Consider the following 22,145-nt stretch of genomic DNA (forward strand, 5'->3'; position numbering starts at 1 on the left):
CTCTGCTGACTCTTTCTGAAAGGATGAAACTGCTTAAATTCCTTGTAAGTTCTGAATTTTAAAATCACACTTCTGAGGTTAGAGAACTCTAGACATGGAGGCACTGCGCTCAAGAAGGTGAGAGTTCCCTAAACTACTTTCTCCCTTGGACAGCTCCCGCGGTGGTTCGAGGGGCTGACACGGGAGTCAGAGTTGAGTCAATAGGACGAACGCCTGTTCCTCGGAGAGCTGGGATTTCGGGTGACTTGGCGCCCTCTAAAGGCTGCAATGAGAAGAGCAGCGCTTACCACGTGCTTCCCTTCAAGTTTAGGTCATGCCGGAACCGTGACGTTCAGGAGGGTGGGGGCAAGGGGCAGAAGTCGTTCCTGTCCTTCGAATCCAAAAGCAGTATTCTAACGCGTCATTTAGCCCTCCCTTGAGATCACGGAAGTATCAAGCTCGTGTCCTACACAACTTTTTTTCCCTCAGCGATTATACTTTCTGCTGTCAGCATGACAGAAAAGACGAATGGTCTTTGTTTCAAACTAAGAGCTCTTTGACTAAAGTTAGCCTTCCTTTATTTTTCTTTTAGAACAGAGTTTGAGTTTCCAGATTTTTTTTTTTTTTTAAAGACAAACACTATCTTTGGCTACTGGCTTTGAGAAATAATTTGTCAGAATATCTACTCTATGCCAACAAGGTAAGTGCCCTCGATTTTTCTTTGTTAATGGGGAAATGTTTCCAGAAGCTGCTTTTGCAAAGGATGAATATTCTCCCTGCTGAGTGTGTTCCCTAAGAGTAAATGTGATTCTCTTCTTGAGGAGCCTCTTGATTAGGATTAAAGCAACAGAATTAAGGAGAAAGTCAAGAAGCAAGGGAACATTGTAAGAAAATAAAGTCACCATGTAGGAGGAAACCATCAAAAGGAAGGGGTCAGTGAGAATAACAGAATCAGGGGGCTCTCTGTGATTCTAGACCCACCTTTGATTCATCCAATGGATGAGATGGGAATGCCAGGCATTGAGAAACTCAAAATACTCCACAAGTGGTATGATGGGGAATCCTGTAACAAAGCCAGAGCATTGGCGGGGTGATAATAAGAAATATAAACAGATCAAATTCCAAACTTAAATAAATCATATAATCAATTACATGATTTGCAAATCACCCAAGTCTCCCTATTTCTCAAAGATGATTCCTATATTTTCTGATCTATCAGGTGTAGGATGGGATTTTCATGTTGTTCAAAAGCCCAGGTCAATAGTTTAGGGCTTGTTTCTGTTAAGGAACTAAATATAAGCGACCTTTGAGCTACAAAGGGCCTTAGGTGAACATAGTTTATAGTTTACAAAGAGCTTGCACACACCTGTGTCCTCTGGCCCTTCAGTATTCTTCCCCGCAGTATTCAGCCTGCAGTATTCTTCCCTACGTTTCGATTCACATCTATTTTTGGCAACAATTACTTGGCATTCACTTATAAAAATAGTTCTTTCGAGCTGGAAGGGAACAAAGAGAAAACTACTAGAACCCTCTATTTTACAAACGTGGGAACCATCTCACAGGGAAATCAAGAATTTTGTCCCAGTCTCTGCAGCTGGTTAGAGGCAGAAGCGGTGCTAGAACTCAGATGGTCCAGTTTCCACGGCACTCACTAACTTCCCTTGTTCACTTAAAGATATTTTTTAAAGGGCTGCCCTCGCTCAGAAATTCATAATCTGCAAATATGGTCATTTTAAGAGGTGCAAATTCCCAGTTTGTTTTTGCTGCTGGTACAGTCTCTTAAGTCAGTCTGTAAAGGACAAGATGGTTTTGGCCTGGAGACACAGCCCACTGTGTCTCTGACTGGGTCTCCAGGCATAAGTGACAGCCCCAGACTGTGTGCAAGCATTCGTATCCAGAGCTCCCTGCCATCAGAGGACGTCCCATGTGACATCCTGTGTGTCAGCCTCTCTCCATACAGTGGCATCTCCTTGTGGACAGTCACTGGGTCTTTTTTCACTACTATTATTTAGTCTAATTCTTAATCGTCTTTGGGGCTCCCACACTTGGCTCAGCACCTGCCCTTAGAAGTACCGAGGGTGTATCTGTTGAATGAATTAATTTGCTGCCAGTCCAGTCACTGCAGCACATTTTGCATTTTACCAGTTCAATTAGCAGCCGTTTCTTTCGTGATGTTACTGCAAAGACAGTCCACTGCCGAGATCTGATGACTCCAGACCTCTACCTAGCGGCCTGGAAATTCCAGTGTTCTTTTTGGTGGAGGCCATTTATTTCTGATTAGAAGCTGTCTAGGGGCTGGCCCCGTGGCCGAGTGGTTACATTCGCACGCTCCGCTGCGGCGGCCCAGGGTTTTGCTGGTTCGGATCCTGGACGCGGACATGGCACCGCTCGTCAGGCCACTTTGAGGTGGCATCCCACGTGCCACAACTAGAAGGACCCACAACAAAAATATACCACTATGACCTGGGGGCATTTGGGGAGATAAAGCAGGAATTAAAAAAAGGAAGATTGGCAACAGTTGTTAGCTCATGTGCCAATCAAAAAAAAAAAAAAAGCTGTCTCGACCTCCTACTCCTCAACCCAAAGGAAGACACAGGTATGTTTACCTGCTCATTCCCAGCCTTGCTGATAAACTGTATCTGTGTGAGCTGTCTTTTCCAGGGAGAAGAGAGGAAAGGAGGGAGGCCGGGCATGCACGCTGAGTAAATATCTGGCGCTAGGCACTTTTGTGTAGGTGATATCACTTTGTTTAAACTCAAACAATCCTTCAACATAGCTATTTTTCTTATTTGACAAAGAATAAATCTTAAGGTGTTTAAATCTTCAGGTGTTTAAGTAGGTTGTTCCGGGTCACGTGGCTAGTCAGTTGTGGAGACAGAATTCAAACTCAGTTCTGCTGCCTCCCTAGTCAGTTCTCACTGCAGCCTCCCCAGCTCTCCCAAATCAACAGAGACTCTGAAATAAACCAAAGTCAGAGGGGAAGAAGTTACCTTTTGCTATAAATAATGAAGCCAGGCGTGAAGTCTCATCCTTACAAAGGGCAGGATGGCAAGTAAGATTTGGAAACACAGCCCTGAGAAATACCTCGGATCCTTGGCGCAAGTCCCCAGATCTGCTCCCGGGGAGTCTGAGGGGCCCAACGGCTTGGAAGTCTTCCTCTGCCCTCTGTAAAGTCAGTAAACCCACTATTTCTGTGCATGGGGGTTCTGATCCAACTACGAGGTGCGCCACGAAGCCATAGGGACAAACTCCCCCAAGCCCGTCCCGAAGGTGCAGCAGCAAACTGAGCCCAGGGGAGGGAAGAGACTGGGTACCCGGAGGTCATAGGACCCCTCAGGCTCTCAGACCAAAGAGATGCACACATCCAGGCTCAGAGTCAGAGACCCAGAGAGACTCCAGACTCGGCCTCTTGTTAGCATTGTGGCCTTAAGTCATGTGAAATGCTGATGTTCTGTGTTCTCCCATTTACTGGTGCCCAAGGTTCGATAAATACTTTCTCTCTTGGTTCCCCCAAGGCAAATACCACTATGAGAAGCGGCATAACACTACACAGATCACGTAAGTGTCACACAGCAAGGTCGCTCCTCAAAAAGTACCATGTCTTCAAAGACAAAGTCAAATCGGTTATAAATAGTTTATAAACAAATGCTATGAGGTCTCCACTGCTCTTCCCGTGTTTCTGAACCAGCCAAGGGGGTTCAGGGGAAGGCAGCACTTGCAACTGCGTCCTCCTGACACATGAAGGGTCTCAGTGTGACATGAACCTGATTTGCTGGAATTAACTAAGTGGTTAGCCCATCCGATCAAAGCCAAAGCTATGTTGAGCTTGCAGAAGCCCAGTTATAAAATCAAGAAAAACTGGTTATAAATCCCCATGACACATGTTTCCTTCAGTCTCCCCTAACAAGCATGGGCATTTCTGTATGACCTCATCTTGGACTTTAGAATGTCCCATATGACTTTCCTTGGGCACTTTGTTCTGTGTTATGGTCAGTTAATCTCGCCTCCATGCCAGGTTAAGAATCTCCCTCAATTCATATGTCTTTGTTGCATGGCAGGACATGGTCGAGGACCAGCCATTCTTCGGGACTCTAGATGCTTTGAATAAAAACTAACATTTCTGCTGGCTGCAGGTCCTAGAGTGCAGAGTGGCTAGGTGATAGCAAAGGGTCCCTTTGCTACTGAAGGAGTCTAAAGTTCAAAGGGATCAAGGTCCTGCCTATACTACCTAATAGTAAGAGCTAAATTTAATTGAGCACCTCCTATGTAGCAGACACACTTCTACAACCCTCCTAACATATACCAGTCACTTTAATTTCATAACAAATATTTAAAATAGGTCTTATTGTTATTATTTCCACCTGCATTGTACTGATAAGGAAACTGAGGCACAGAGAGGATAAACAACTAGCCCAAGAACACACCATTAATAAATGAAGCCAAAACAGGATTTAAACCAAAACAGTCTGATTTCAGAGCCCTCATTTTTAATCAAAATGTGATTCTGCCTCAGCTCAAAGACGAAAGGAGCATATTTATATCACAAGAAAAGTTAAGTTCTGCGACAGGAGCTCCCTTCCAGCCTTGTCAAATAAAGCTGCTTGCTCGGCCTTCCTCCAGCAGAGCACAGCATGGCCAAGCGAGTTGCGGTGGTTGGAGCTGGTGTGAGTGGCCTGTCGTCCATCAAGTGCTGCCTGGATGAGGACCTGGAGCCCACCTGCTTTGAGAGAAGTGATGACATCGGGGGACTGTGGAAGTTCACTGTGCGTAGTTCAGACCCTCCCACTCTCATCAACCATGATCTGGCCATTTGCTTTGTCCCTGCTCAGGCGCAGTGGCTGTAGCCTCCTTGGTGATCAAGTAAAGGAGCAGCTCACCACAACAACACAAGCTCAGACATGGTGCCATGCTAATAACTCTGCAGAATGCAATCTGATAGGAGATGAACCTGCAGAATTGGCAGAGCAGGGACGGGGACAGTTGAAAGAGAGAAGAAGGAAGGGTTAAGTCTTGTACATACACATAGTACTGGAAGTTGTGGCAATTTCTAGACCATGGACATTCTAAGATGTAGTAGCAAAGTGTCACGTAGGGTAAGCTGAATGGCGTTGGTGAATATGGAGCAGAGGGCTCTTTAGGAACGATGGAGGCTGGCAGCAGGGAGTGGAACCCCCCCGCCCCCCCAGGCATTGTTCGGGTACTTTGGGAAAAGAATTGGCAAGGGTGAGGCAAGAACCCAGACCTTGAAAGGTCAAGGGGTGGGGCAGGTAGCTTTCACATTATCAGAACAAGAGGAAGCCAGGCACTGATCACGCCTTCTTAGGAGTGGAATATGCAGCCTAGCGGGTCATGCTCAGAGCTAGGCCAGCCGGCAGATGACTTGAGCATCAGAAAGTGGGGCTGGAAGTGGCTAAATATCATGTGTCTCTGGCCAGGATTGGTCCTGGTTACCGGGAGTGGCAGGGTCTTCAGTGGGGATGGAGGGGTCTGCCCCAGTGGTAGGGTATAAGGTGTCAGAAGATGGGAGACCCAAGTACTAAGTGCATCAAGGGGAAGAGAAGAGCAACACTCAGTGTGAGCTCAAGGTGGGGGAGAGTGCTGAAAATTGGTATGAATGAGGGAAGCCTTCATGGGGGAGGTGGCATTTGCCAGTCTTTAATGAGTGGTGAAGAAAACATAATAAGGAATATATGTAACCAGGAATGGTCACAATGCTAGGATTATAGTGTACTAGGAAAAACAATTCTTCTGGTGTACTGTGAGCTTCATCAAGCCACCAAATGTCAATGTGGAAAGAAAATATTAGGCCTGGTTTGTGTACCTTCTTCTATTGACCCCATGGTTGGTTTGGTCCCCTTCTCTTATTCTAAAGCAATATTGATTAACTTTAGAAAATAATACTGAGTGAAACAAAAGTAAAAATACAAATTAAACATAATACCAATACCCACAGGTCAGCACTATTAAAATTTTGATGTAATTTCTTCATATATATACTTTTTTTTTCAAAAATGCAATTGTAGGGGCCAGCCCCATGGCCTAGTGGTTAAGTTTGGCATGCTCCACTTTGGCAGCCAGGGTTCATGGGTTCGGATCCTGGGCATAGACCTATGCCACTCATAAGCCATGCTGGGGTGGCGACCCACACATAAAATAGAGGAAGATTGGCATGGATGTTAGCTCAGGGCTAATCTTCCTCAAGGTAAAAAAGAGGAGGATTGGCAACAAATGTTAGCTCAGGGCTAATCTTCCTCAGTAAAAAAAAGCTATTGTAGTATTAATTTTCATCCGTTCTATAAGTACTCATGATGTCCCTCTACCAGGACACAATGGGGGACAAGATAGACAGGGACCCTGCACTCCCTACAGTCTGGGGGGGAACAGAAACAGTAAGCAGATCATTACAGTGCAGTGTGATCAGTTCTGTGTTAGAAGTACAGCGTCCTGTGGGGCCACAACAGCTGCCTTCTGCAGATCTGTTGGGACGTGGAAGGCTTCTTAGAGAAAGTGACAGCTAAGAAAGAGACTTGAAGGAGAAATAGAGATTAGTTTCAGCCACAAGAAGTTCATTGGTGCCTTTAATATAGATCATTTTGTTTTGTTGTCTTGGTTGTTGAGTGATGGAGACTGAGACAAGACAACGACGAGTTGAGGAATCCATGAGAAAACAGAGGCTGCCAGTATCTGATTATTCTTTCATGAAGATTGAGATAGGACAGAGAGAGACGAGGCTAGAAGAGGAGATAGGTTGAAAGGGGCTGTGTTTTGTTTTTAAAATTAGAGTATTCAGTATTTTAAGTGCTGGTGAGAAGGAACCGACAAAGAGAGAGTGACTGAAAACATACATAGACAATAAACAGAAAAATCAATGAGAAGTTCCCTGAGCAAAAGCAAGAGGAAGAGGTTCAGAGCCTGAGTGGAGGGATCAACCCCAGCAGGGGAAGGAGGAGAAGATGAGCAAGTTAGACCGTGGGCCCCATCTTCAGGGATCCAGGTAAGGGCAGTGTGAGTCTTAGAGAGCCCTGTTAAATGATGTTAACTTCTTTGTAATTGGAGACAGATACTGCATTTCATCATTCCAATCTCACCAATGATTTCTAGTAACTATAGCGTGGGGACCCAAGGCTAAGTCTTCCTGGAACTCTTTGGAATTACACGTGGGATGCTAACTGCTGACAATCTTTGCTCTCTGCCTCCTGTCTCCTCCACCCCATCAGGCTAACTGTGCTTTCACCACAGGAAACTTCTAAGGATGGGATGACCAGGGTCTACAGGTCATTAGTGACAAATATCTGCAAAGAAATGTCGTGTTACAGTGACTTCCCCTTCCAAGAAGATTATCCCAATTTCATGAAGCACGAAAAATTTTGGGGCTACCTCCAAGAATTTGCTGAGCACTTTGACCTTTTGAAATACATTCGGTTTAGGGTAAGACACCTTGGGTTGTGGCGGTTGATGAGTAGGGACTGGCCCATTCAGTGATCTAGTAGAAAAGGGATGCTTAAGTAAACTGCTTCTGGATTTTGTCTCTATAAAGGCAGATAATAAAGACTCCTCACTTCTGCTTCTCGTGTTTTACTCAAACAAGTCATTAAAATATTGAATTTCCTGATTCCTCCTCTAAATCCAAACTCTCATTCAGGATGAAATTTAGAATTTTTTTGAGGAGAAAGGAAAAATGAATTTTGTTCATGAAAACCATTGGGAAGAAGCACCTAGAAGTCTGAACCACAGAAATTATAATGGGTCAAAACTCATTTTCCTAAATTTTTCCAATGCATTCAGTATTTTAACTCATCTCCTTCTCACCAGGAATAAAAACTGAATGTTTCTTCCTCCCAATGAAGGCATTCAGATGTTTTGGGTCCTAGTCGATATGACTACTTCTGAGACTTGGCATGAGTTACTTAACTTCTCTAGGAAGAAGATAAACCAATTGACAGATCACCTATAATGGGACTGACTTGGCCCCCTTGAAATAACAAACATGGTTACCAGACCAGTCAGTGCCTAAGGTTCCAAGGCATCTGATAGAAAGTGTTGGCCTTTTGCTTCCAGACAACAGTGTGCAGCATAACGAAGCGTCCAGACTTCTCCGAAACTGGTCAGTGGGATGTTGTCACAGAGACAGAAGGAAAGCAGGACAGAGCTGTCTTTGATGCTGTCATGGTTTGCAGTGGACGCTTTCTGAATCCCCACTTACCTTTACAGTCCTTTCCTGGTAAGTCATTTTTACCTGATGCCTACCCTTCTGGATTCTTCTAGAAGAAAAGTTATTGATTTGTAATTGGAAATAATTTCTAATGATTATAGACAAGTTTATGTTCACTCTCAGAAATAACATACAAAATAATTTTGAAGGGTAGAAACCACCATGTAGGTGTCAGGTCTTACTATTTACTTATTAATATAAATGCTACTTTTATTTTTTAAGCTTTAGCATGCCTATCTAATTGAAATTCAGTGATCACATAAGGCTCAAAACTATCATATCTGTCATGAAAAAAACAGGCTTTGAGTTTTGTCATTGAATTACAAGTGACCTGTCATTTAATACCTTAAAGGAAGTGAGACTATAAGGAAACTTGACAGATTTTTTTTAAGACCAGAAATTATACATCCAAAGGAATATTTTCACCCTTCAAAATAGTCACCACAATACTAATCTGTACACCTCTTATACCAAGGCCATCAATACAAAGAAGTCCTAGAAATTCCCTTTTGGAAATGCTTTTGGTTCCAACAGCACATTCTCACACTTGGCAAATCTCCATCTTTTGAGATCATATGAGGATTACTAAGACACAGTAAAGCTACTCTTCTTCTGTCACTTGTAAGTGGCCCTAAAGGCAATTGAGCAAGTGAAGTTTGGAACTTAATTGAAAGAACTTTTAAGGGAGGAAAAGTATGAGGAATAAGGTTTTCAAATCTTGGCCAATAAAGAAAAATTAAATATAAGTCTTATAAACATAATCTCAAATTAACAAAATATCCTATTCAAATAAAAAATGTGTTAGGGGTCAAGTGAGAATTCAATACATAATTTTGCAAAGAAGCAATATCATAAATGATGGTTCAGCTTCAGACTTGCTGCCCATCTGGGGGCTAAACACACAACCACACAGTACTAAAGGGATTTATAACCACCTCTTAGAACAGTGTTTCTACGGGGAAATATGTTACAAGGGTCAAACAATTGATGCTTTTGGAATTTAGTGTCTTGTCGGGTTTGGGATGGCGCACCCTTTACTCCTAACTGCCTGCAGCTCCACTTAGACTAAATGTAAAGAACGCTGTTACAAAACGTCAATCAAAAGCGGAGAGGGGAGGAGGCTTGTGGCAGGATGAAATGTATAAACTGGCAGAGCTGGTCCCGAGGGAAGAGACTGGAAAAACATAAACTAGAATAGCAGGGTAGCCTTGGATCATTTTGAGAGCAGACATTTCTACACACATTAATGACCTCTGGAAAAAAATGATTGCAATAGAAATATTGAGGTGCCCCTCTTTTCCCCTACAACCAAGATTATGGAGAAGGAAGAAACCCACACATGTGGACTTCAGAGACTCCTCTTGGGTTTTGACCAGACTTTAGAAGGATCTGTTACAGGGTACCCCAGGACAGATAATCCCAATTTCCTCTGTGTTCCCAGAGTGAGGTATCTTGATGAGTGGATATGGTGTAAGGTTTCCATGGGGTCCTGGTCTGCTACAGTTCCATCGGGGCAATGACCCTTGATATGTGGCCTTTAGCATAATGGTCGTGAACAAAGTTCTGGAGTCAAACAACCTGGACCAAATCCTGGCACTGGTTGCATAATCTTGGGTTAACTTAATCTCTCTAAACCTCAGCAAAGTGGAAATGAGTTCTTGTCTCACAGAGCAGTCATGAGGATTAAATGTGATCATACACATAAAATACTTAGCAGAGCGCATAGTTAGCACTCTATAAACAAACATTAATCACTACTGCCATGAATCATGACCCACAGTGAATGATTATCCACCTTCTGAGAATTATCCATAAGAACCTGCTTCCTAAGAGGCATGTGATTCCACCAAAATGAGTACTTAGCCCTCTTAGTTAAGTTGTAACCCTGGCCTGTTTTGGGTGGCATCTTTTGGGTGGCGTATGCTGAACTCCTTCCCTGGTAATGTAAATATTTCAAACACCCAAGAAATCCAGAAAATACCATCAAATAGACTTATGGTTCTCTCAAGGAAATGTCAAGGCATTGGAAGACAAAGCTCTGACCAAAATCCAAACAGTTTGGGAATAGATACAGTAATTTCTGTCCATCGTTACTTACACTAGAGTGCAAAAGAGCCACAACTGTCTGCGTAATGATTAAAAATGCTGTCAAACCCACTCTGACATCTGGCTGAAGTTAACTCTTTTTAAGATTCCTTTTCCGCTTTTCACTAATCACCACAGCATCTTTCACGAAGAATTTTAAGACAAAGGTTGAACATGAATGTTTTACTTGAAAACATGAACTCTTCTCCACACAGAAAATATCAGGACTAGCTCTGCCTTATCTGTCAAAAAGATCTGTAGAAAGGATAAGCTTTGTCTTCTCCCTTCCTCTGCCAGTTCCTCCTCCCACCAAACCCTTCACCCACCGGCTGCAGTTTCTGACTCTTCCAGAATTGAAGTCTGCAGAAAGAAGAGAAGTCAGGTGGAAGAAAAGGTTTTACTTGACTGGTGCCAATCAAGTGCTAGCTTTCTCCATCCTTGGAGGTGTTTAAGATTGATACTTTGTGGGATGTTTTCACAGGTTCTGCTTCAGAGAGACACTCTGATACTGGGGATCTCTCACTGCGGCCCTACATTATAGGCCACACACTCTCGGGCTTGCCACTTACAGCTCCTTAAATCCTGGTTCCTGCCCAGGAACCACACAGGAGTCCACACAGACTTCTGTTAAGGTCTCATTGCCTGTCCAGATACCTACCTGTGCAAAGTCCCTTTAAATTGACACCAGACGGCCTCTCTCCTAAATGGCTCTCATCTGGTCCATGCGAAATACTGTGTATCTCACAGTGTCAACTTGCTACCAGTGCAGCCACCATCCCCTGAAGACAGTTCCACTCACAGCCTTTCAGGCATGGGTCAAACACCAGTCTCTGTGCTCCGTAGACTCCAAGGGTCAAGATCTCACACTTCTCTCCTTGAAGCCCCGTGAACCTGGCTCCAAAATCAAGAGGATAGAAAATGCCACCGCACTTTAAATGCTTTCATGAAATTCTCCAATTTTCAACTCCTGGCCCACTTCAACTTCAAGTCCTTGTTAACTTTAAACAAATAGCCACTTGTTTCTCCAGCAAAAATGGGTTTATTCAGGATTAGCAAAGAATTGTAATTTGGGGTCTGCAACCATGGTGAGCCATGTGTAAGCCCCCAGCAGCAAGGGAGGAGAGACTCTTTTACAGGGGGGAAGAGGACTGTGGGGGAGCTATTGTAAAAAAAAGGAGTCTGTTGGAGAAATCAAGAGTTCAATGTGTAATGGCTTTTCATTGGTTGGGTTTGACAGTATCTCATTGGCTGAGCTTCTTGCCAGTCAAGAAGAGAAAGTGTTTCTTCTTCCTTTTGTGCTCTGCTATATACATAGGGTGTGAGAGCTTTCCATTTTGGCTGCGTGACTCCAATTTAATCAGATTTCTCTTTGTGTGTGTGTGTGAGGAAGATTGGCCCTGAGCTAAAATCTCTTGCCAATCTTCCTCTTTTTGCTTGAGGAAGATTGCCACTGAGCTAACATCTGTGCCAAGTTTCCTCTATTTTATGTGGGGTGCTGCCACAGTGTGACTTGACAAGTGATGCTAGGTCCATGCCCAGGATCTGAACCCAGGAACCCCGGGCCACAAAAGTGGAGCATGCAAGCTTAAGCACTACACCAGTGGGCCGGCCCCAAGATTTCTGTTTATTGATTTGGCATTTTCCCCTTTTGATCAAGATCTTTCTCCAAAAGCATTGCTGATCAAGAGTCAGGTTTTTCTGGTTTCAGCAGCTTTTTGTCCCTTGTTGCCAGGAAGGACCTTTCCTTGGTCATGTCCTACATCAAAGGGAAAGTACACAGGTTAGAACCCTGCTGAGGTCACATTTGAGAAAGAAGGAGGGACAGAAGAGAGAACTCCCTGGCATTTTTCTTTTCTAAAGTCTGTATGTGATCAAGATCTTCGGAGAGCATCTGAAGCATTATGTCATTGTCAAAGATTTGACAAATTTCCAACAGGCCTGGTCTGGGCATCTTGGGAAAGCCGTCTCGTCAGATGTTGTCTGCTTCAATTCTTGGAAATTTTTACTTCCCGGTCACCAGATGAGGTGCAAGGCTCGTGAGGGTTTGGTGCTTTCCTTAGATGTGTCACATGGATCCAAGAGTCTACTCCCTGGAGTTTTGCAGCACAAGGGTTGGTTAGCAGGACCAGTAGGGGTCATTCCAGCAAGTCCTTCTGGAAGTGTCTTTCCCAAAGGACAAAATCTCCAGGTTGCAAGGTGTGATGCTTAATGTCTTGATCTCCCTGGACCGTGCTCTGAAAAGATTGCTCTACCAAAACGTGTTTATTTTTAATAGAAGCATAAGGCAGAATTTATGGGAAAATAAATAGCATAATTAGGCCTTTGTAATACTGGAGTATATCTCCCTCTATCAGCTGTGGGTGAAAAGAGGCAGGAGCCAAGTACCCTGGGCGTCCTGTGACCGTCTCAAAGGGTGACAGGTTATCAGTTCCAGAGGGGGTGGATCTGAAATTTAGAAGAACCAACAGCAATGCTTTTGGCAAGGTATTTGGAGAGTCTCTACAAATTTTGCCAAGTGAATCTTAATAATACCATTAATGTGTTTGACTAAACCAGAGGATTGGGGATGGTAAGCACAGTGAAAGTGTTGTGAAACCAGCCAAACGGTGCAGACTTGTCGAAGTACCTGACCAGTAAAATGGGTTCCTCAATCACTAAGAGGTTCAAGTGAGGTTCCCCAGGTGGGGGAAATCCTTTCCAAAAGGACTTCAGCCACTGACGAGACAGTAGCCTGTCTGCAAGGAAAGGCTTCAGTCGAGTGAGAAAACATACAAACCGTGACTAAAACATATTTATATCCATGAGACAGGGGAAGTTGTATGAAATCCATTTGCCAAACTTCCAGTGGTCCATTAGGCAGTATAAAATGTCTGGGAGCAGAATGAGCAGGCGTCTTGTATTTTGGACAAGTGAGACAACTGAGATAGGCACTTTTGGCAGCCTTGTTAATATTTCTCCACCAGTATTGATTCATGAATGCTGTCATCTTGTCAGTAGACGAATGGTTTAATGCATGTTCAGTGGTTAGGAGAGGGAATTTTAGAGTCTCTAGGATGACTGAGTTGTTATTTGGTTTGAACAAGAGCTTTCTCTTTATATCAATCCAACAATTGTTGAATTTCCCACCTTGTTTTTCCTTTCCTGAGGCCAATTGTTGGGCTTCTCTAGTCAGCTTCTAAGTTATCATTTGGAAAAATATCTCTTTGGACCATGACAAGGGCTTGGCTGTTGTTGGTTCCTTTAAGGGCTGCATTTCTGGTAGAAATATCAGAAAGGAGATTTCCTTTAGCTTCCAGAGAGTCAAGGTTAGAATGCCTTGGGATCTTAATAATAGCTAAAGCAGCAGGTAAAAGTATAGCATCCAATAATTCTGGAACATAGGGACCATTTTAAATTTTATTTCGGCTGGAAGTAAAGAAGCTCTGTTACTTCCACAACATTCCAAAATCATGAGCTACTCCAAAAGCATACCTACTATCAGTATAAGTATTGACAGTATTGCCTTTGGCTGAAGCACAAGACCATATAAGAGCATATAATTCAGTCTGTTATGTCAAAGTAGCCATGGGTAAAAGTGCTGCCTCAGCAGTGTCTAAAGGCATTACAATAGCATACCCCGCACAATATTTTCTATTGCCACCTTTTAAATAAGAAACCAAGAGAAGTCAACATTACCCAAAGGAGTTTTCTGCAGATCGTCATGGGGAGTCAGGAGGTGATCCATCAGCATTAAGCAGTCATGAGGGACTTCATCAGTAACAGAGGGGAGAAGAGTAATAGGGTTAAGATTATGACAGCATAAAAGAGTTATGTGAGGAGCAGTGGACAGAACAATTTCATAGGAGGTGAGGCAGCTGGCTGAAATATGTTGAGTGGGATGGGAATTCAAGAGGGCTACTACTGCATGAGGTACAAAAATGGTTAAAGAGGATCCTACAGTGATTTTCTCAGAGGCCTTAACTGAAAAAGCAGTGGCAGTAATGGCTCTGAGGCAGGGGGGTAATGCTGTGCCACAGGGTCCAGATGCTGGCTATCATGCCCGATGGGCCAGTGGCGGTTCCTCTGTTTTTGGGTGAGTACCCCAAGGGCATTTCATATACAAAGAGGAAAAAGGGACTCTCATAACTGGGATGTCCAAGGGCAGGTAAGTTCATCAAACTCTCCTTGAAGGCCTTAAAGGCTACGTCATCTGATTCTTCCCATAAAATTGGGTTGAGGTGTATGTAAAACATACAGAAGTCTGGCCACAAGAGAGAAATTGGAATCCAATTTTGGCAATAACCAACTAGCCCAAGAAACCCTCACAGTTGGCACTTCGTTTTTGGTTTGGGGAAATTTGGGACACCATCTAGCCTACCTCGATCTAGATGGAGTCCTTGTTCTGATGTCAGATGCCCTAAATATGGAATCTGGGTTTGGCAAACTGCATATTTCTCCTTGGTGACCTTATGTCCCCTTAAGGCTAACGCTTTAGCAAGTGGATGCTGTCTTCCTGTGGGGAGACGTGGGAAGGAGAGCAAAGAAGCAAATCATCCACATATGACAACAAAGTGGAGCCCCTGGGGAGCTTTATATCATCCAGACCAGCCTTCAGGCTTTGTGAAAAATAAGAAAGACTCTCAGTAAAATCCTGAGGCGAGGCATCACTGTCCAGATGAATTGTTTTCCTTCCCAAGTGAAGGCAAAAATGTATTGACCAGCTTCATCAACTCAAGTGCTAAAGAATGCACTGCACAAATTAATTGCCAGAAAGAATTTGTTCCCAAGGGGAATGCCTGTTAGTAGGGTGTGAGGGTTAGGAACAACAGAGTGTTGAGGGATAACAATGACGTTTATTGCTCAGAGGGCCAGGACAAACCTCCACCCCTAGCTCTTGGGTTTTCTCACAGATACAATAGGAGTGTTACAGGAACTAGCATAAGGGATAATGAGGCCTTGTTTTCCTCTGTTCTGAGCTTTGTACCTTGAAGGGCTTCTTTATTTATACAGTATTGATTAATTCTGAGGAGAGGTTTTGAGGGATCTGATTGAATCTTTTTTTTGAGGAAGATTAGCCCTGAGCTAACATCTACCACCAATCCTCCTCTTTTTGCTGAGGAAGACTGGCCCTGAGCTAACATCCATGCCTATCTTCCTCTACTTTAAATGTGGGACGCCTGCCACAGCATGGCTTGCCAAGCAGTGCCGTGTCCGCACCTGGGATCCAAACTGGTGAACCCTGGGCCGCCGAAGCGGAATGTGCAAACTTAACCATTGTGCCACCAGGCTGGCCTCGGATCTATTTGAATCTTGATGGGAGGAGCGCTGTGAATTTTACCAATATCATTGGAGATTTTGCCCATAAGGAGGGTGGTAGCTGACTCAGTAGGGACAAATGATCCATGTTTTTCCAGAATCAGCTCTAGTACCACCAGAGATGGAACAAATGAAAGATGTCAAAGGGTCATTTAATTCACCGGGTTGGCTGTTTTCATGATGGCTGTCAAATTCTAGAATTATTTCTCCCTTTCAGGAGAAAGAAACTCTAGCATGATACTTTTCCAAGAAGTCTTAACCTTATAAATGAATAGAGGCCGAGGAACTAAGGAGAAAAACGTTTGTGTCTCTCAGAGGGCCTAAACAGAAGGGAAGAGGTTGAGAGACAGGAGCCCTTTGAGGTTTATTAGAGATCCCCACTACTTGAACTGTTTCCGTGCTCCAAGGCAGGGGCTGCTTTATAGAAGTGGCGTGGGGCTGCGCACCTATAGTCTGGCTCCAGCGTCAGTTAGGAAAGAAGGAGATCCATTCCCAATCTGGAGAAACGTTTCTCCAGGTCATTTAAGAGGGAGGATTGGGAAGAGCCACCATACTTCTTTGAAGCCACATCAGTGAGAATTTGAAGGACATTGGAAAGGCTGGTTAGAGGACTTGAAGGCAGTTGTAATAATCTCTTTTCCAATGTCTTGGCTCTTTGCAATAATAACAGAAATTAGGAAGTTTTTGGTTTCATTTAGGGGGTTTCATTTGCTGGAGTTGAAGATTAAGAATTTCAGCAGTCTTTCTTCTAGGTGACCCTCTAGAATGCAAGAGAGCTGGTTTGCCAGGTTAACTAAATTTGAGGTGGACATAGTTTTCAGTCCATCCTGGTCCTTTTTATTAGAAGCAGAAGCTCCCAGTTTAGCCCATTAATAAACATAGAGTTAAAGCTACCCAGGTGGAAGCACCATCTGAAGGAAGACCAGAATGTCTTTAAAGACAACCTGAAGTCAACTGTAATAAGCACGAACAGATTCATCAGGTTTTTGTGCACAGGCTAATTTTGTTGCAATCAACAGGCTTCGAGAAAGCCCTAGGAATTGCCTGATGAAGTTGTCTTGCAATCACCTGAGCCTGATCATGCAACAGATTTGTGGTTTGGTCTCCTGGTGGTAATTCTAGAGACCTTTCAGGATTTTTCCCAATTAGCAGTTTTCATCCAGTGCTGGGCCTGGCTTTCACCAACGAGCATAGGAACTAGCTGATATAAGCCAGAGAAACCATGTTGATAAGTTTGAATGACTATATTAAATTCCTCTGCAAATCTGTGAGGATCTTCAGTTACTTTGGGAAAATGTTTGACTGTGGCTCACAGTTCAGCCCTGTTCAGGGAGTAGAAGAAATTAAGGGTTTAGCCTCAGCATCCTCAGAAGGCTTAATTTTAAAGGGGCCAGTTCTGATAGGTTCAGAGGAAGAGGGAGTGGGGAGAGGTTCAGGGAAAAGGGGGAGTTCGGCAAGAGAGTTAGTGTGGGGGAACTGAGAGTAAGGAGGGGGTGTAGCCAATATAGAAGAGAAGGAGAAAGATGGCGCTGGAGGCAGACCCTGAGACAAAGAAGCCAGGGAAGAGAAACAAGATGGCACCAGGGAGAGGAAGATGAGGCTTAAAAGCTATTTTATCTTTCTTTAATCATTTGCTTGCCTCAGGTAATCTTAAAATTTTATTTTGTGAAGAGGCAATTTTAGACTCCTGATAACATTTGGAAGCCTCAGAATACCCATCAAAAACAGGCATTCCATTCAGTTTTGGAAACTACAGAGCTGTAGTTGTCTAATTCAGCTCTTAAAAAAGTAAGTTTGATGAGTTCAAAAATTTCCCATAATTGCCCTTGATATTATAAATCACTTTTGGTTAAATCAGTGTATTTAGTGAGAAACGTGCATGAGGAATGACTCCAGTTTTTAAAAATAAAATTGACTGGGTTCTCTGGGCATGGGAGGGACACCTTCAAAATATTTAGATAACTGAGATCCCCTTTCTTAGAGGTTTTTCTCTAGAGCAAAGAAATGATTCTCAAACAGCTGAAATAGCTTAAAAAGGTTAAATAGCTTGTAACTCCAACAGCTTGAATAGCTGAAACAGCCTGCAGGCTTAATACCACCCAGTCCCGATAGAACAGTCCAATTTCATCAAGATGGACCAAAGGTCTAATCAACACGGTTCCAAAGACCAGTCTGGTTTCTGAGCAAATTGGACTGAAGGTAGGTCAACTCCAGCTCTAAGGAGCAGTCTGCTCCCAAGGGAGTCATGCCGAAGGCTGGACCAGCACGGTTCCAAGGAACAGTCCAAAAGTTAGACCGAAGGCTGAGCAGATCCAGTAGAAACAGTCCAGTTCCCAAAGGAATCTGGCCGAAGCCTAGCAAGGTTCAAAGAAACAGCCCAATTCAGAGTCAGGTCAAAGTGCCCCCCGAGTACTCGCAGACAAAGCCTTAACCAGAGAAGGATGAAGCTTTCATACAGCTCTCAAACAGAAGCTGAGGAGCCTCCAACTCGAACAGGGTGGAAGCTCGGGTCCAGGTGAAAAGACTTACCCTCGAACTCCAGGGCTGACGAGAAAAGCAGCGAGTTTAATGGGCTCTTTTGTGGGTACCATATTTGTTTGCTCACCAGCCCAAGTCATGAGGGGTCTTCTCTGGATCCCCATATGAGCCACCAAAAGGCTGACCTCCAAAAAAGAGACAGCCAGGCGGCCAGCCTCGTGGCCGAGTGATTAAGTTCACCCGCTCCACTTCAGTGGCCCAGGGTTTCACTATTCGGATCCTGGGTGCAGATATGGCACCGCTCATCAGGCCATGCTGAGGCCACGTACCACATAGCAGAACTAGAAGGATCTACAACTAGAATATACAACTATGTACTGGGGGGCTTTGGGGAGGAAAAAAAAAAAGATTGGGAACAGATGTTAGTTCAGGTGCCAATTTAAAAAAAAAAAAAAGAATAAAAACGAGAGAAAGAGACAGCCAGTTATTTCTCCAGCAAAAATGGGTTTATTCACGATCAGCAAAGAATTGCAATTGAGGTCTGCAACCATGGTGAGCCATGTGCAAGCCCCCAGCAGCAAGGGAGAAGAAACTCTTTTACAGAGGGGAAGAGGAAGTTGGGAGGGCTATTGTAAACAAGGAGCCCATTGGAGGAATTGAGATTTCTATGTGTAGTGGCTTTCCATTGGCTGAGTTGTGACAGTCTTTCATTGACCTAGCTTCTTGCTGATCAAGAATAGGGTGTCTTTCTTCTTGCTGTTGGGCTCTGTTATTGACAGCGGCAGGAGAGCTCCCCCTTTTGGCCTCCTGACTCCAATTTAATGAGGTTTATTAATTTGACACCATCAACGTGAGTGAGGGGCTAAGGATGACATAAGTGGTCTGGGTACCATTCTTTGCAAATTCTGCATAGTTGGTTTAGCATCTCACTTGGAATGTGGCAACTATTGTATTTAGTTTTCAGCTTCTGAAACCTCAGCAGGCAAAGAATCTTATTAAAACATCACGTTGTAAATAGTAGCTATTCAATAAATGTTATTGAGTAAATGAATGAATCAATGACTGAAGGGTAGGAGAATGATATATTCTAGGAGACACTTTCATCTTTGTACATTAAAGTTTGAAAAGTACTTGAAGCATTGAGGTAGGAGGCTGCCAGCTCCTCTAAACTGCAGAGCTTCCCTCTCTGATTCCTTGTCAGTGCCTCAGCTCACCCATCAATGGGTCTAACAGTCACTCTGACTGGCCCCATCACTGTTGTTTCCTCTGCCACCTCTCATAATTTTCATTATAATAACGGAATAATTTCCACTGCTGCAGCCTTCACTGTATACACCCCTGCTTCCACTGTTACTACTGTTCTTAGCTGATGTGAATCCTTGATTTATATCTACCACAGGGATAATTACCAAAAATAAACCAAGAGGGGAAATATTTGGTAGCCCTTCTCACATACGTAAATATCGTAATAGTGATATATGTCTATTGACAGAGTGTTAGGAGCTTGAAAGGTCAGTCACAAACACAAATGTAAATAAGAATAAAGTATAAATGAGCGTACAGTATAATAAAGCATTAAGCATATAATGAAGCATAAAGTAAAATAAGCGTAAGGTATAAGTAACAAGCCTAAGTCACAAGAATAATTATTTTATTTACACAAGAACTTGCCACAAATTTCTTTTGTGGAAAATTTTAATTGAGTTAAAATTCAATTTGTAAATATGTTACATACACAAATCACAGTCTTACAGAATGTATCTATTGTGTAAAATAACTTGCATCAGTAATCTACTTCTTGCCTAGGATGTTCAGGGTCATGCATGAAACGTTTATTATTGCCTGCAGTAAGCTTGATTTCCCTAAGTCATTGCTTTCAAAGGGAACACTCCTACGGAATATAAGTTTTCCCATATTTTTAACAAGGCATGGTGTACTAAATCTATACCTGGGCACACAGCGTCCAATGGGATAAGGATATGCTGGTTCTACTTTCTGCGATTAGCAGCAGGAGCAAAGAGCTGCCGTGTTTCTGGGACTTCCCTTTTCCCATTGACCCTATGCCTGCATACTAGGGAATTATAACTTTAGACATTTCTGGTTTTCTTATCCCTCCTTTCCCTCAGGAATCCATAAGTTTAAAGGCCAGATCCTGCACAGTCAAGAGTACAGGATCCCAGAAGGCTTTGAGGGCAAACGCGTCTTAGTGATCGGTCTTGGGAACACTGGAGGAGACATCGCAGTGGAGCTCAGTCGAACCGCAGCTCAGGTACACCTCTCCGAATCCGCACCCTTACCCCCAGCATCATTTCTGGTGGCTGGAGAGAGGTATTCAAGATTATAAGACACACCGGCCAATTGCTAAGTTATGTGGACACAGAGTGAGTGAAAAACACCTCTAAAAATCCTTAAAGTCACTCATGATCCTCCCTGAACAATTTAAGGATCCATGCTTTACAGAACTGAACCATCTCCAAGAAAGGGCTGGGAAGATTGTGTGGCTGCAAGACCACTAGGCATTTTTCAGAGGTGCTCCTTCAGGAACAAGACCAAATGGGCAAATTGCTCCCCCCAGACCAATTATCTTTCTTTTACACTCTCCCTTTGTAATTCTGGCAAAACTTCCATGTAAGAATAGAAAGGGGAGATTGTTTTCTGAACATCTCCAAGTTTTCTATTAGAAATCAGATTTATACTTTGTTTTAAGATAAAAGCAACTCTTACTTTGCCCAAGAAGTGTGCAAAATGATTTTAGAAGGTCCAATCATAGATTCACAAATTAGAAATCTATTCCACTTTAATATAAATTATAGGACAGTGATTAGATCTGGAAAGAATAAATTTGTATTTAATTCAGTTAAAACTACCTTCTCAAAACTGCACTTTAAATTCCGTATTACTTACGTGTAAAACAATTGCACATATCTACTGGTACTGCAATACTTTACATTAAACATGATGAAAATACTTAACAGGTCAGGTCAAAGTGATTTGCAAAAACAATGACAGCAACAGAAAAAGATAGTCATTTGTAGATCAATGTACAAATTCACAATCATCTGTTATTATAAGACCAGAATGTCAAAAGACCATTTGAAACACATAGAGGAAAAATACCACAAAATAATGGACATGTACTTATCCTTCTTGCCTTACTCTTTAGGTATTTCTCAGTACCAGAACTGGCACCTGGGTTAACAGCCGCTTTTTGGAAGGAGGCTACCCATTTAATATGATGGTTGTGAGAAGATGCCGTAATGTTATTGCACAAGTTCTGCCTTCATGTGTACTAAAGTGGATTCAAGAGAGGCGGATGAATAAAAGATTTAACCATGAGAATTATGGATTAAGTATTACAAAAGGGTACTTAAATTTTTTTTATTTAATGATAAAATTATTGAATCAATATTTCTCATTCTAGTTTATTCAGAACTCAAAATGTTCAATAATTGTGATGCTGTCTTTGTTTGTCCTGTTCTAAGCTTATTTCATTAATACAATGTCCATCAGGTACCACAGCAGTTCTTGAAATAGGAGTATTCTCTGTCTGGTAGCAAAACTAGCAATTCATGAGGCTAAAAGAAAATGAAAGGTGAAAACTTTTCATTTCCAGCTTGAAAATCAGGAAATGTAAATTGGCTTTGAGGAATCTTAGAATGGCTGCCATCTATAAATATAATATTTGCAGTATCAGTGAGTACAGATGGTCAGCTCTCGCTAACCTTTAATAAATGTCTACTCTGGCTGAATGATTAGAGGTATGAAATTCCAATAGGAATTCCTGGAATTATATATTTTATTTTATTTATTTATTTATTTATTTATTTATTTATTTATTTGAGCAAGATTAGCCCTGAGCTAACTGCTGCCAATCCTCCTCTTTTTGCTGAGGAAGGTTGGCCCTGAGCTAACATCTGTGCCCATCTTCCCCTACTTTATATGTGGGACGCCTGCCACAGCATGGCTTTTTGCCAAGCGGTGCCATGTCCGCACCTGGGATCTGAACTGGCGAACCCCAGGCCGCCGAAGCAGAATGTGCACACTTAACCACTGTGCCACCAGGCCAGCCCTTGGAATTATATATTTTAGTATACCT

The 22,145-nt window shown here is 42.9% G+C and overlaps 1 protein-coding gene across 2 annotated transcripts in view; it reads left to right on the forward strand.

Annotated features, from left to right (window-relative positions):
• The first annotated feature begins 326 nt into the window (after positions 1-326).
• FMO4 (flavin containing dimethylaniline monoxygenase 4) overlaps positions 327-22,145 on the forward strand; it is a 29,293-nt gene continuing 7,474 nt past the window's right edge. Inside the window, exons 1-6 of one of the 2 annotated variants that reach the window (XM_001496204.6) lie at positions 327-679; positions 4,603-4,742; positions 7,219-7,407; positions 8,038-8,200; positions 20,176-20,318; positions 21,213-21,412. In XM_001496204.6, the coding sequence (XP_001496254.3) occupies positions 4,611-4,742; positions 7,219-7,407; positions 8,038-8,200; positions 20,176-20,318; positions 21,213-21,412 (827 nt within the window). In that variant the 5' untranslated portion in view covers positions 327-679; positions 4,603-4,610. Of the gene's footprint in view, positions 680-4,599; positions 4,743-7,218; positions 7,408-8,037; positions 8,201-20,175; positions 20,319-21,212; positions 21,413-22,145 lie in introns of both variants that reach the window. The other variant, XM_005609653.4, reaches the window with a different exon arrangement.

Source organism: Equus caballus, chromosome 5 (genome assembly GCF_041296265.1).
Source record: "Equus caballus isolate H_3958 breed thoroughbred chromosome 5, TB-T2T, whole genome shotgun sequence".
Classification (NCBI taxonomy): domain Eukaryota; kingdom Metazoa; phylum Chordata; class Mammalia; order Perissodactyla; family Equidae; genus Equus; species Equus caballus.